General features: G+C 42.6%; 1 protein-coding gene and 1 pseudogene across 5 annotated transcripts in view; one reads left to right on the forward strand and one right to left on the reverse strand.

Moving 5' to 3' along the window:
• Window positions 1-15,521, forward strand: part of Nktr (natural killer cell triggering receptor) — a 48,449-nt gene that overhangs the window by 22,248 nt on the left and 10,680 nt on the right. For 4 of the 5 annotated variants that reach the window (XM_036192082.1, XM_036192083.1, XM_036192086.1 and 1 more), the window contains 5 exons: window positions 409-554; window positions 1,406-1,628; window positions 3,012-3,167; window positions 6,788-6,875; window positions 7,835-7,980. In XM_036192082.1, coding sequence (XP_036047975.1) covers window positions 409-554; window positions 1,406-1,628; window positions 3,012-3,167; window positions 6,788-6,875; window positions 7,835-7,980 — 759 coding nt within the window. The remainder of the gene's footprint in view (window positions 1-408; window positions 555-1,405; window positions 1,629-3,011; window positions 3,168-6,787; window positions 6,876-7,834; window positions 7,981-15,521) is intronic. The other variant, XM_036192084.1, reaches the window with a different exon arrangement.
• Window positions 3,854-3,972, reverse strand: LOC118588088 (annotated as a pseudogene).

Below are 15,521 nucleotides of genomic sequence, written 5' to 3' on the forward strand. Positions count from 1 at the left end.
ATAGCTAAACTCTTCCTGAAGGGGCACAGAGGACAGTAGTTTTGAGAGCCCATCTCTCCTGTTACTGAAGAGGTCTTTCACTTGTGCCCATGGGTAGGCTTCCCAGCCGTGTGGTTTTGATTGTCTCTGTTGAGGTGGTTTCTCAGTATGAAGTATACTCTGTTACCAGATTCTTAACCCTAGAAAGGCTAAGAGCCACTACAGAAACAGTCCCACTTTTCCTTCACATGAACAGGTGCTGTTTTCTGTAATGAAGTAGATTTCAGGTTGTCACTCCCTTCTAGCTGGTTTGTAATACTTGGGCTTTGTTTTCAATTCTGTGGATATGTTTTTTTGTGGCATTGTCCCAATTACTGTTCATAATGTAATTATCAGACTAATTTATTTCTTGAATTTATATTATGACAGGGTTCATGTTGTCTTTGGACTGGTTATTTCTGGTTTTGAAGTAATTGAACAGATTGAAAATCTGAAAACAGATGCTGCAAGCAGACCTTATGCAGATGTCCGCGTTATTGACTGTGGTGTGCTTGCCACAAAGTTGACGAAGGATGGTAAGAGCTTTTGAAGGGTCGAGGAGTCTGGGATAGAGGGGTAGAGCATATGGCACCTTGAAGTTACCTTCTCAATTTCTGTGTGGATAGGGGTAGCTTTGGGGCTTCTGTGCCATGCCTTATCCCATCCACCAGCAGATACTGTCAGCTTCTCCTTGCTTCTACCTGGCTGCTGGCTTATCCAAGCCAGCCCATGCCTGTGTTATTGCAGTACCCTCAAAGCTACCTACCTTGCCTCTGTCTCCTTGTTTTCCCATGACCATTTATCAGCAGGAGTGTCCTTGCTGGTTTCCTTGTTTTACTTTGGTTTGTCTTCAGCAGCCACCAAAGTGATCCTCTTCAGCCCCATTTCGTAAACACATCCATCCTGCCGAGACATACCTACAGTGGCACCTTCGCACAGAGGCCTGGGGTTTCTGTTGTCTTTCTTTCTCCTTACTCATTATCTTCCAGCCACACTGACCTGTGTTCTGCATTAAGAGACTTTGTGCCTGCCCTTGGAGGTCTAGAACATTCTTTGTTAAGATATCTATATGGCCCCTCCCTACCTTAGGTCTCTGCTCAAATGTCAGCTAAAGCTTCCTGCATCTCTCTGTTCCCTTTACATTGTTTATTTTCTGTCTTAGCTTTCATCACTTGCCACATTTATTCAGAATATAGGCTTTATAGTGGGTAAGGGCTTTGGTATTTTTCAAGTTTGCAGGCAACTCTGCTATACATGTAACTGGGGAAAATTTTAAGTTTTGGTTTGCTATGCATGAAGTAATTATATGATAATCAGCAGTCACGTTTTCACTCTGGATGGTGTGCACTGGACTCAGGTACTAATGTTTTTGTTAATATCTATTAAGTTTTTGAGAAAAAAAGGAAGAAACCAACACATTCAGAAGACTCGGATTCTTCTTCCAATTCCTCTTCCTCTTCAGAATCATCCTCAGAAAGTGAAGTTGAACAAGAGAGAATCAGAAGGAGGAGACATAAGAGGCGGCCAAAAGTCAGACATACTAAAAAGAGACGGAAGGAAATGAGCAGTTCAGAGGAACCAAGGAGGAAGCGCACAGTGAGCCCTGAAGGGTAAGTGAGTCAGTGGTCCAACCCAGCACACAGCCTGCAACAGGAGGCACAGTGACCACTCCGCAAGCTCAGTGTACTTATTTACTGTACTTACAGAGGAGACCCTTTGGATTTAAACTGATGCCTGTAACAATCTAGGAATGGTCTAGACATCTTATAGCAAAGATTGGTGGGGTTTTCAGGTGAAGGTATTTCTGAACTTTTTTTAATGTTAAAGTTTTATTTTGTGTATTCAAAGATGTTGTGTATGTGATAGATGCACATGTGTGGAGGTCAGAAGACAGCTTGGAGGAGTGGTTTCTACCTACCAGATGGGTCCCAAGAGATTAAATTCAAGGCATGAGACTTTGTGACAAGAGCCTCATTGAACCATCTTGCCAGTCCTAATGCCTGAAAATTCTTTTTCTTAATACAATGTACTTATTCTTTGAGAATTTCATACATTAACTCCATCATCTACTTCCTAATCCCTCTTCAGATTCCCCACTATGTCTCCCTCCTCTTTTTTTCCTTTTTCTTTTTTCTTTGAGTAACCCACTGAGTCCGTGTAATGTGGCCTAGATGTGCAAGGGGTCTAGGGCCCCACTGGGGCATAGGCAGTATACCAGGGTCCACACCCCGAAGAAAACTGATTCTCCCTAAAGCATGGGCAATTGAGATGGCTCAGTGGCTTCTCACTAAGCCTGACCACCTGAGTTTGGTCCCTGGGACACATGGTTTAAAGGGGCATTTCCTACAAGTTGTTGTCTCAGTCCACATCACGGCACACTAGCACATGCAAATAAGTAAATGAATACAATTTTAAAAAGGGACATTGCCAGACAGTGGCGCACACCTTTAATCTCAGCACTCAGGAAGCAGAGGCAGCGGATCTGTGAGTTCAGAGCCAGCCTGGTCTACAGAGTGAATTATAAGACAGCCAGGGCTACACACAGAGAAACCTTGTCTCAAAAAAAATAATAATAATTAAAAAAACAAAACCAACAAACAAAGGAAACATTAGCAGAATTGACAACTGCCATTTCAAAATTTTAGGGTTTTTTTTTTTTTTTTTTTTTTTTTAAATAAAAATTTTCGGGGCTGGAAAGATGGCTCAGAGGTTAAGAGCACTGGTTGTTCTTCCAGAGGTCCTGAGTTCAATTCCCAGCACCCACATGGTGGCTCACAACCGTCTGTAATGAGATCTGATGCCCTCTTCTGTGTACATAATAAATCTTTTTAAAAAAAAATTTTTTTCCTTTGCTCTGGATTTTTCACTGTGTTGAGGTTTTTTATATATTTGTAAAAGTCAACACTTCAGGGTGAGTGTTAAGTTTTGTTGTTTTATGTGCCTTTATTTTGTGAATACTAGCATCTAAATTGGTGGCTTGATTTTTATTTTAGTTATTCTGAGAGAAGTGATGTGAATGAAAAAAGATCAGGTGACTCAAATGCTAAAAGAGAAAAGCCAGTTGTCCGTCCAGAAGAAATTCCCCCAGTTCCCGAGAACCGGTTTTTACTTAGAAGAGATATGCCTGCTGTCACAGTGGACCCTGAACCGTAAGTAGGCTGATGGACATGCTGCTCCTCTCCCTCCCTGCTGTGTCCACTGACAGACACACTTTGCTCATGGTTTCAGGGAGTCGAGTCCATCGCTGCAGAGGGGTACCCAGTGGGCAAGAAGCAGAGGGAAAGGGGTGCTGGCATTCACCTGGCTTTCTCATCCTTCCTCCTTTAATCTGCCCTGGCTCTAGCACATGTGCAGATGTAACATCTTATTAAATAAGAAACACGAGCCAAATGCAGAGTTAAAAGCCCAAGAGGTCAGAGTTGTAGCTAAGAGCTGAGACTAAAACCGCCTTCTTACCCCTTGCTGCCGTCCTTCCCCTGAGAAAGAGATCCTACTTCCTGTGTGTCTGTCTTTTTGTTGACTTTCTGTTCTGCCTTCTCATTGATTGTAAACCCAACCACATGACCTCCTTGTCACTGCCTGTCTATACAGACCTCCAGGTCTCTGTGGTTGGTATTGAGATTAAAGGTGTGTGTCTCCAAGCTGGCTATGTCCTTGAACACACAGACTCTGCCTGCCATGTGATCGGATTAAAGGCATGCACCACCACTGCCCGGCTTCTGCTATGGCTTGCTATTAATTAGCTCTGACCCCCAGGCATCTTTATTTATTAACATACAAATAAAATCACATTTCAGCACAAATAAAATATCATCATATTTCCCCCCTTTCTATGAGCCTATATCACTCGGTATTCCCAGGCGGTCTCCCATCCAAGTACTAACAAGGCCCGACCCTGCTTAGCTTCCAAGATCAGACGAGATTGGCTGCGTTCAGGGTGGTATGGCCGTAGACATGGGATAGTTAGGATGTCCAGTCTTGTAGGTGATTGGCTATCCAGTCAAGGTGACAGTGATGTTTAGCTATTACACTGTATATTTTTGTTTCTTGGATGGATAAATCTATTATTTCATTGCTACATTACACTCACTCACCATGACTCCTTTTCGGAATCCATACTTGAGTACATAAACAGGTAAAGGAAGTGGATAGTTATTCATTGAAGAAGGTGTGTTTTGTTGTTTTGCTTAGGTGGCTTTTGTCTGCTTATGGATCTTGGTATGTGTTGCAAGTTGGCCTTTAAGTTCTGATCCTTGTGCTTTATCCCCCTAGAGTATTAGGGTTGTAGGTACGTATATGCTGCCGTGCCTGGCAGGGAGGGCTTATTTAGAGGTCTTGGAAGGTTATATTACTAGTCTTGCTGATTGGCCTTCTGTTCAGAATGGATTATAAGGTTGATTGAGCCCTGTGGATCCAACTGAGTGGTGAAATCTGTTCCACTTTTAATAGTGCAAAGTTAATTACATAGTGACTGAAGATAAAATTTAGTATCATAAATACTATTGTAGTTAATTTCCTTGTATTGTGGCTTTAGGTTTAGTCTCAGGAAATACTATTTAATATACTTCCTATATTAGATTTAAATTTAGAATTATTAAAAGGACATGAGCATGGTGGCATTGTGGCCTAGCCATGGGGAAGATTTTTTTTTTTTTAAACAAATGAAAAGATTTTATTTTTTTCTTTGTTTTTATTTATTCAATGTGTCTTTCACATCATGCATTTTGATCACATTAATCTCCCTGTCCCTTCAAATCCGCCCTCTATCTCTGCAACACTTCTCCCAAAATAAAACAAAATTTAAGAGAAAAAAAGGAAAAAAATTAAAATTTCATCATGGAAGCTGCTGTGTGACACAGTGAGTCACGCAGTAAACCCCTTTGTCTATATATCTTTACTTGCAAGTGTTCATTGCAAAGCGTCGTTGGTCTGGTTTGAGGCCTCTGTTTTCTAGTACACTATCAATGCTGGTCCCTCATTGAGACTCCTTGAATATTCTGTTGCCCTGTGTTGTGCAGATCCTGCAGCTTTGGGTCTGCGTGTCAGGCCCCTTCACATGTTCTAGCAGATCATAGATGGGGTAGATATTGGGGTGAGCTAAGTCATAACCCTACTTCTGGGCCTGGGCAGCTGCAGGGTTGGCCAGCCTGCCAGTTCTCCCCTGTCCTCACAACCAGGGTGAGCTCCAGCATTGCCCCTGGCTAATTAATTCACCTTTGTAGCAATGAGTGAGGGGTGGGGCCTGTTCTGCTTTCACACCCTCAGGGTTAGCATTTCCCCACCTACACCATCTGGGCTAGCTCTACTATGTTGCCCAGGCGAGGTGCAGGGGCCACTCTACTGAGTGCTGCAGCTGACAAGGGGCTGGGACAACCCTTCTGCTCTTAGGACCCCAGGGCCAACTCCTCCACCCATGCTGCCAAATACCAGATAATTAAAGGGAATGGCTCCCCCTTGCATCAATGGGCCTGGGTCACCCACACCTCCAATAACAGGGCCAGCTCTGCTGTGCTGCCTAGGTGAGGAGCCAGGCCTGCTTTCATGAGTGCGATAGCTGGCAAGGGGGAAGGGTCAAGGGAGCTGTGGCTGTTGCAGATGATGGGGGGGGGGGCACAGGGGCATCTCTCCCCCACCCACACCATCACCTGACAGACACAGGTAGTGGAGACAGCTCTTCCACATTTACAACTTTGGGGCTGGCTTGCCTACACCTCTGTGAACAGGGCTGGGTCTATTGTGTTGCCCAGGTGAGGTGCAGGGCTTGCTTTCCTGAGTGCTGCAGCTGGTGGGAGGCAGGGACAGCTCTCCCACTCTTGTTACTTCAGGGTCAGCTCCCCCACCTGCTTTTTTTCCCTCTCCCCCACCATGCCACCACGAGACAGATGAGACATGGGGACAGCTCTTCCATATACACAAGTCAGGGCTGGCTTACCTGTACCTCCGCTAAGGGTTGGCTCTATTGTGCTGCCCAGGCTAGGTGCAGGGCCTACTGTCCTGAGTACTGCAGCCTGTGGGGGGCAGGGACAATTGGGGAAGATTATTTGACCTAAGAAGTGATGTTCATCCTGAGCAACATGACAAGGTCTAGTCTCAAAACAGGGAGGTGGAGAAGGAGAGGGAGGAGAGGAAACTGTGTTATGTGAACAAAGATGCTGCAGTGCCTCTGTAAGTCAGAAGTTCCTGGGAGTAGTTTAGGAAGCTGAGAAGTCAGGCAGAGCTGTACCCCTAGCCCTTCAGTTTCTTGTTCTCTTTGCTTTGCTTATTTCCTTTTGAGACAGGGTCTTGCTGTATAGCTTAGACTGGCATTGAAGTTCCCCCATATGCTGGGATTACAGGCATGTGCTGGCATGGTTGGCTTCTTCTGCAGATCTTTTATTAAAAAAAAATCAAAGTAATAAATATTTATCTTCAAATATTTACTAATGGAATTCTTCTGGGGCAGGATAACTCCTACCTAGAGCTCACGTTAGTGTTCTCTGTTTGAAGAGTGGTTAGAGCTGTTGACCTTGTAGTTTGCAATGAGAGTTCACACACTTCATGTGTGTGCACTGTGTCTGATGATGTGTGGTGCACCTCTTAGCACCTCTCAGAAACATGTGGATGGATGTGACTGCTCTCATAAAACCTTATAGATACTGACATTTGGATTTCATGTAATTCTCATATCATGAATTAAGAAACCTTGTATAGTAAAGACTATAGTTCTGCTTTGGAACATTGGGAAGACATTCTGGCATTTGCTCATTTTTAATGGTCATAACTTTTTCAGGAACATTCCAGATGTTGCACCTGTTGTCAGTGATCAGAAACCATCTGTATCAAAGTCTGGACGAAAAATTAAAGGAAGAGGCACAATTGTACGTATGTTAGAACATTCTTCTTTCAAAATGCTTACCTAAATAGTAATTTTTAAAATTTATTTTAAAAATCTGAGGTTTAGTTTTAGAATATTTGTCCTGTCAGGCATTGGTGGCAGACGCCTTTAATTCCAGCACTTGGGAGGCAAAGGCAGGTGGATCCCTGAGATTGAGGCCAGCCTGGTCTACAGAGCAAGTTCCAGGATAACCGGGGCTACAACAGAGAAACCCTATGTCCAAAAAAAGGACTATTCTTCCTATTTAAGGAATCGTTTTTATTTCCCATAGTTGTGGAAGGTACTGCCATTGCATACATTTACAGCTGTGGATGAATTTAATTATTCAGTGATGTAAGAATATATGAAATAGCATATTCAGAAATCGTAGTCTCTTGAGTAATGGAGACTGGCATGTGTTAAGACTGCAGGAAGCTGTTATCTAGGATGTCAGGTAAATGTCTTGTACCTGAAATACCTTCATACTGTCCAGTTGTATAAATTGGTGCCTAGGTTAGACTTTTGCTGACTCTGTCTTATAAGGGGCATTTTTAGAACAGTTGTAACACAAATTGTTAAATGGTCTTATTAATTAAAAACTCGGAGCCAGATGTTGGTGTGAAAGCTGAAAGATCATAGGGATAGAACAAGCCAGCCACAAGTTCTTACCACTAGGAAATCCTTAGCCCAAGAGAGAGCTACTTCCTGTATACTCATACCTATATCCTTTCTGTGCCCTGCCATCTTACTTCCTCTCTTAGCCCATCTCTATCACTTCCTATTTGTCTGCACAGACCTCCAAACCTCTATGGTTAACTAGTGCTGGGATTAAAGGCGTGTGCTACCACCGCCTGTGTATTAATATAGTGGCTGTCTCTGTCCTCTGATCCCCAGGCAAGCTTTATTTGTTAGAGCACAAATAAAATATCACCACAGATAGTCACTGCCCTCTCTGTGTTTAAGCGCTATCACACGCCTCCAAGGTCAAGATCCCGTTCTGAGTCCGAAGATGACGACAGCAGTGAAACTCCTCCTCACTGGAAGGAGGAGATGCAGAGACTGAGAGCATATAGGCCGCCAAGCGGAGAGAAATGGAGCAAAGGAGACAAGTAAGTAGTACCTGGAGTGTAAGCACAGCCTGGACGTAGAGTGCTAAATGCTGGAGAGTCACTGTCTGACATCTAGGTCAAGATGGCCAAAGGAGAAGCTAGTAGGAGCACATTGCTGCCACCTGAGACCCAAGGGTTCTTCGGTCAGTGCCTCGGACTGGATCTCAGCTAGACCACCAGACCGAGGGAGAACGGGGTGAAGGTACTCAGGATAAGTGGGATTCGGCGAGTGACAGACAGCCACAGACACGAGAGTATGTTGTGAAGCTGCTGCAATTTTACTCAGACCAAGCAGTGAATTTTATACAGTCACTTGGGGAAACACGGCAATCGGCTAGTAGGGTGATAGACATAGAATCAACAATGTAGTCACACACTTTTCTCAGAATGATTAACAGATGTCATGAGTATAGCCTTTACTTTTTCTTTTGTGGTTCCTCATCCGGACAGAGAACATTATGGCCCTAGCTGTAGTTTTCCTTCTACACCTTTGTTCTGTATCAAAATTAAACCCTTTCCATCATTGTTCTAACCATGGTCTCATTTGTGTGAAAATATCTTAACCTTTGCCTGTGGGTGAGAAGGCACCAGGGGGGTCAGGATCTAGCTAATCTTTCCATGAACTGTAAGTTATGCCATTCTGTTTTCACACCATTATGATTCACACATCGGTTCCCATGTACATCATAAGCTTCCGTAAAAGGTAATGGCTCTAAATAATTATTATATCTAAGATTAAAGTTAGGGGGTTGCCACCATCGACCCTTGATGAGAAACTCTATTTGTCCCTGAATAATTCTTATAGGAATGGCTAATTCCTGTAACTGCTTCCTTGCAGCTGCTGTCGGCTGCGCGTGTGAATTGCCTATGAGTGCCTGTACCTTTACTTTCATTCTCTCTTCGCTAGAGTCTTTGTCCTTCTGAATCATAAGTTCTTTCTGCTCTAAATCATTCATGAATTCCTCCAAACTTTAGGGACCCTCTTGAACTGTTGGCCTAAGAGCTTGAATCATAGGTGGGGGTATTGAAGCCACTTTTGAGGAATCATTACTCTCTTTATGGGGCACATCAGGAACATTAAGAGTTAACTTCTTGGAATTAATACACAAGGAAACAACAATAATTACAGCTGCAAAGAGAAGAAGGCAGAGTGCTAGCCAGCCTCTGCAAGCAGATCTGCGTGGTTCCGTGTAGCCTGGCACCTTGATTCGGGCAAATTGATGAGGGGTCGCCGGGGGCATAGACCCGAGGGCCGCGAGCCCCCCTTTCCCACGTAACTACCTTATCCAAGGCATTTGTCACGCAGGCGACACCGTCATGGGTGTGGCAGTTCCCCCTTTTTTGTTTTTAAGGCGGAAGGCATACAGGTTCTCATGCACATTGCCTAGAGATTTGGTTATTGTCTTGAAGAGACAAGGGAAAATCACGATGACATAAACTACAATTAAGGCAAGAATGCCTATGAAAATAAAATATTGAATCCAATCTAAGGGATTCATGGGCCTTAAGGTCTTTTTGCAATCCTTGTGTTAAGACGTTCAATGAGCCAGCTTGTATACGAGCTTGGCTCATGGCCGATATGTCTTTTTGAATGGCTTCTAAATCATGAGTAATGGAAGAATCCTTCCATACCCCCAATAAATGATGCTTAACTTTATCCCAATTCTCAGAGGAATTGTAAGGAAGTGGAGTCATATAAATAGCCTTGTATTTTTGATGACATCTAGTTTTTATAAGTTTTTTAATATTGGCAACATCTTGTCCTAAGGCTAACATTATTTTTTTTAATATATTAATTTTTGTCTCTAATTTTTTGTCTATAATTGCTTGTTTAGATAATGTAAAGGAAATATTTTTATTTAAATCATTCATAAATTGAGCCGTATGAATCTCTTGAACCAGGGCGGTGGTAGCAATGGCAAAAGTAGTAATAATAGATATTAATGTTGCTATCCCTAATATCAATGCTGCAACAAATCTTTTCGGCCTTATTAATTTATGAAGCTGTCTAAGTACCTGTAAAGCTGAATTATCATACCAAGTCATGTTATGTAATTGCACAGGCATCATTATAAAAGGTGGTCATTTTACAATCATCATAATCTGTATTTCTTGTCTTTCCCTTGGTGAAATACAATTAGTGATAATGCATCCAAAGCAAGTTACATGATATGAGTTAGACCCAAGAGCAGAGATATTTACATGCGCAGCAGAGCCTAGCAGCAGAGCGAAAGGATAGGAAATACACGCTCTAACCGCAATGGGAGATGAGGTAGTTTCTTTCGGTCGTTTTTGAGACACTGGGCCTGAAGCGGCAACAAGCCGAAACAAGTCTGGATGATTTTTTATTTTTCTGGAGGGGGTTCTAGCGACCCACACCGGCTCAACATACCCTAGTGAAAACCACCTAGTGATTTTTTTACCATGGCCCATAAATGTGTAATTATTAAACTTATCCTTATGCTTTGAGAGATAATCTTTATACTTTTTTTCTCCAGAAGAGGCGGAAAAATCCCAAATAAGCAATTTAGACAGTAAAGGATTATAGGAGGAGGCTGTGTGAGGAAACCCATAACGCAACCAAGTAGGAAAAGCAGTAATATCATCATCCCAAAATTGATTCTTATCTCAATATTTAGTGATATAGGAATCAAGAGGCATAAAATTGACAGACTTAAAAGTTTTATTTATAGCGGGATGTCCCAGAGTAAGCAATTGAGTCTCCCAGATCCATCTAGGATCTCCTTTCTTACCAGTAGAGCTGGGGGCATCAGTTAAAAAGGTTTTGTAGCTGGTGGAGAGACACCCAGGAGGAGCTACTCCTTGTAGGGCGAAGCAAATTGGTAATGAATCTGAGCTTCCTGTAAAGTTTATAAATGAGGAAGCGCTTGTCCTTTTATCTGAATCTTGGAAACCCCCCCCCCAATGATTTTTGTCTGATTGCTCAATACCTTATAAGTCTCATCATCCAACCACCCCGCTACATGTAGAAGGGGAGGACGAGGAACATAAGCCCAATAAGTAGAAGGGCTGGTAGAGGCCGTAGTAGGCCCGACAGCAATCAAGGACAACATGGCTACAAATAGCATTTCTAAAGGAGGGTTAGAACATTGTTGTGAGGCAAGTGTTTTTGTTTTATTTGTCAGATGTTTCAGTTGGGTCCATGTTGGAAGCTTTTGCGGCTTCAGGGTCAGCTTTTTTATTTTCTGAGTCAGCTGGGCCATCATTAACTTTTTTTTGCTTTGTAGTTTTCTGTGGCGCCGGCCTGATGAGTCGGTCTGGGACCCATATGGGTGATTCTGTATCCTGTGGAAAGATATAAGCATACCCTTGCCCCGAAGTTATTAGAGGGTCGGGTCCTTTCCAGGATCCCGAAAGCAAGTCTCTCCACAGAACTCGTGTCAATGGTGATGTCATCTCTTTTACTGCCCAATGCTTAAGAGCAGAGGAATTATTATTTGAGTCCATGTTCAAATGATTTAATATAAATAGAGAATGACTTAAAACATGATGGGGGGACATATATGAGTTAGCATTTTGTAATCTTTTTACTTGTAATTTTAATGTTTGATGAGTTTTTTTTATGATGGCCTGCCCCTGTGGGTTATAGGGAATCCCTGTCGTGTGACTAATTCCCCATTGTGCTAAAAATACCTCAAAAGGTTTTGAGGTGTAGGCAGGTCCGTTGTCAGTTTTGATATGTATGGGTTTTTCCATGATTATGAAACATTGTACCAGATGCTGAATCACATCTTTTATTGTTTCTCCTGATCTGGCAGACGCGTGGACAAAATGAGAAAACGTATCCATTGTTACATGAACATACTTCATCTTCCCAAAGGAAGGAATATGGGTTACGTCCATCTGCCATAATGTAAGAGGCTTCAATCCCCTAGGATTAACCCCCATTTTTAGACTCTGATTTTGTGGAGGGCAATGAGCGCACTCCTTAATTATATGTCTAGTTTGTTCTCTAGTTATCTGAAAAGCTTGCTTTAATGCATTAGCATTTTGATGATGTAGAGCATGACTTTTTTGTGTCTCCTGTACTGTAAGGAGATTAATTTTAGTTAATAAGTCAGCCATGCGATTATCATGGCTCAGGGGTCCTGGTAACCCTGTATGGCCCCTAATATGTCCTTTGAAAAGTTTCTCTGTCCTTTGCCATAACAGAGCTTGTAGTTCCTTAAGCAGAGGCTTAATAGTAGAAGAACCTGTTAAACTCGCTGTTTCTATGGCGGGAAATAAATTAACCATATATTTTGAGTCTGTATAAAGGTTAAGGGTCTGGGGAAAATGTCTAAGTGCAAGCAGAATTGTACGTATTTTTGTTTGTTGAGCTGTTGTCTGTGGTACAATTTTTATTAAAGGTTCTTTTTCTTTTGAGTATACCGCAGATCTCCCACTTGCTGACCCATCTGTAAAAACCATAATACCCTGTGTTAGGGGTTGAGAGACACATATCTTTGGAAATATAAGAGGAACTTCTTTTATGAATTCAATAAGAGGGTCTTTGGGGTAATGAAAGGTGATTTGTCCTAGGTATCCCATTAAGGAGAGACATCAATCTTTTGATTTTTGTAATAAGAGTTCCAATTGTTCTTTAGTATATGGTATAATTACAAAGGCCGGTTCCTTGCCAAACAATTCTCTAGACCTAATTCTGCCCTTATATATAAGCTGTGCACAAAGAGAGGGATAAGATGTAAGTACCTTCTTATGTGTGTGTGGAAGATGTAGCCACTCCAATCCACCTTCCTGCCATAGGCAAGCTGTTGGAGTATAATCTGTGGCAAAAATAATTAAATACCATGGAGCCAAATAGTCTATTTGATGTACTTTAGCTCTTTCTAAAGCCTGTTCTATATGTTTTAAAGTCTGTAAGGCTTCAGGAGTTAAGTGTCTTATTGACCTTGGGTGAGCTTCTCCATGTAATATTCAATACAGGGGGCTTAGTTGTCCTGTTGTGATGTCTAAATATTTTCTTACCCAATTTATATTTCCTAACAATTTTTGAAAATCATTGAGGGTCTTCAATTTATCTATTTTGATAGATGCCTTTTGGGTTGTTATATAATTATCCCCTATCCATTTTCCCAGATAACTAAGTGGCCTATTTTTTTTAGTTTTTTTTGGAGCTACGACAAGGCCATAAGCTGTTAAACTACTAATGGTTTCTTTGAGAATTTTTTTTGTTGTATCTTTATTTTTATGAGCCAATAATATATCATCCATATAATGAATGATATATGCAGAGGGAAAAGTTTTTCTTATTGGTAAAAGGGCCATATCCATAAATTTTTGACATAATGAAGGACTGTTCTTTATTCCCTGGGGTAATACTTTCCAATGAAATCGTCTATACGGTCTCTTAAAATTAACTGAGGGTATGCTAAAGGCAAATCTAGGGCAATCTTGAGGCTGTAATCTTATTGTAAAAAAGCAGTCTTATAAATCAATGACTATAATGTGCCAGTCCTTCGGTATGGCCACAGGGGATGGGAGTCCTGGTTGTAGGGCCCCCATATCCTCCATTGTAGCATTTACTGTTCTTAAATCTTGTAGTAGTCTCCATTTTTTGGATTTCTTTTTTATGACAAATACAGGAGTATTCCATGGGCTATTAGATTCTTCTATATGCCCTTTTTCCAGTTGTTTTGATACCAGCTGTTCTAATGCCTGTATTTTTTCTTGTGTCAGGGGCCACTGACTAACCCATACAGGCTGATCAGACTTCCACTGTATAGAGTCTGCATAGAGATCCTTTGCAGTGGCCCCTATGTAAAATGCTGTTCTAGCTCAGAACTTCCTGTCATTAAATGCACATCAAGTGACTCCATTAAGTCTCTTTCCCATAGGGTAAATGGTAGAGAGGGTAGCACATAAGGTTGTATAAACCCTTCTTTATTGTCTGTTTGTCATTTTAAGAGCTTTGAACTCTGTATTACTCCAGAAGCCATTCCTAATCCCATGAGGGAGGATCCTGTTCTGTGTGTTGGCCAAGAGGAAGGCCAGTCCTTTCCTGCTATGCAGGTTCTGTCAGCATCTGTGTCCAATAGTCCTTGGAAGCTCTTGCCATCCAGGGTGATTGTCTTAAAGGGTTGTTGTCCTAAATCTTGTATCCAATTGACTCCTTCTACGGAGTCTGAGGAGCCAAACTGTCCTGACCCCCTATAGCTTTTCATAATAGGGTTAGGCATTTTTATGTAGGGGAGTAGAACAACCTGTGCGATTCTTTGTCCCTTGTGTAATTGAATGGTTTCTTTCAAGGGTCTGACCATCACTTTTATGGTGCCTAAGGTATCTGCATCTAGCACTCCAGGGAGGACTTCAAAGTTGGTAGCAGTATTAGAGCTTCTCCCCAAAATCAGTCCTACCGTTTGTGGTGGCAGGGTCCCTGTAATTTTTGTATCTATGACTGTTACCCCATCCCATAGGGACAGGAGCAAGTCCTGAGGACATGATATATCTAATCCAGCACTCTCTGGAGTAGCTCTAGGCAGGTTATGGACAGTGAATTCTGGCGCAGCAGGGTTTAACCCTGGTGTTAACTGTACTTCCTTTTGGACATTCCCCTTTTCTTTCTCGGGGCTAAGGGGAAGCCCCGAAGCTAGTTTTTTGTCTGACTGTCAGGCTTAAGGGGGACTCCCTCCTTAGTGAATTTTGACTTACATTCATTTCTCCAGTGCTTCACTTTTCTACATCGTGAGCAAATGTCAGGAGGAGCTCTTCCTCCTCTATTCTGAGCATTCGGGCATTCCTTTTGCATATGCCCTGATTTTCTACACTTATAACAGGTCGGGGAGCTATCAGCCCCTCCGCTACTTATTTTCTTAACATAGGCGCTAAACCATTGTCCTTTCATTGCTACAGCATAGGCCATTCCTTGCACTACGGCTGGTGAGGCATCCATGCATGCTTTTAAAATTGTCCTCCTTAGAGAGGTGCTGCCCCATGCTTACCTTCTGGATTACCTGTGCTTAACCGGTGAGCCTTTACCGGCGGGTCTGCAGAACCCTGACAGGAGCCGATCCCTACTTATGAATAAAAGAGAGAAAAGGGGGAGAGAAATTACCTGTCCTTCAAGTCCCTGTTCGGGCGCCACCTGCCGCGGACTGGATCTCAGCTAGACCACCAGACCGAGGGAGAACGGGGTGAAGGTACTCAGGATAAGTGGGATTCGGCGAATGACAGCAGCTTCACAACATACTCTCGTGTCTGTGGCTGTCTGTCATTCGCCGAATCCCACTTATCCTGAGTACCTTCACCCCGTTCTCCCTCGGTCTGGTGGTCTAGCTGAGATCCAGTCCGCGGCAGGTCAGGTGCAGCTTCTCTTTGCTGAAAGTTTGGATGGACTCCCAGTTGTAGACGTGTTCAGGTCCTAGACATTACTAGTAGATGTCTGACTTGACAGATACCTTAGTCACAGGTGCATGGATTGGTTAGCAGAGCCCGCACCACACGTGAGTTAATCTCTGACTCCAAGGACTGTTGGATAACAGTGGTGCCTCATAGTTTCTCAAAGGGGTCTGGCTCCAGAA

This window comes from Onychomys torridus, chromosome 7 (genome assembly GCF_903995425.1).
Source record: "Onychomys torridus chromosome 7, mOncTor1.1, whole genome shotgun sequence".
In the NCBI taxonomy this organism is placed as follows: Eukaryota; Metazoa; Chordata; class Mammalia; order Rodentia; family Cricetidae; genus Onychomys; species Onychomys torridus.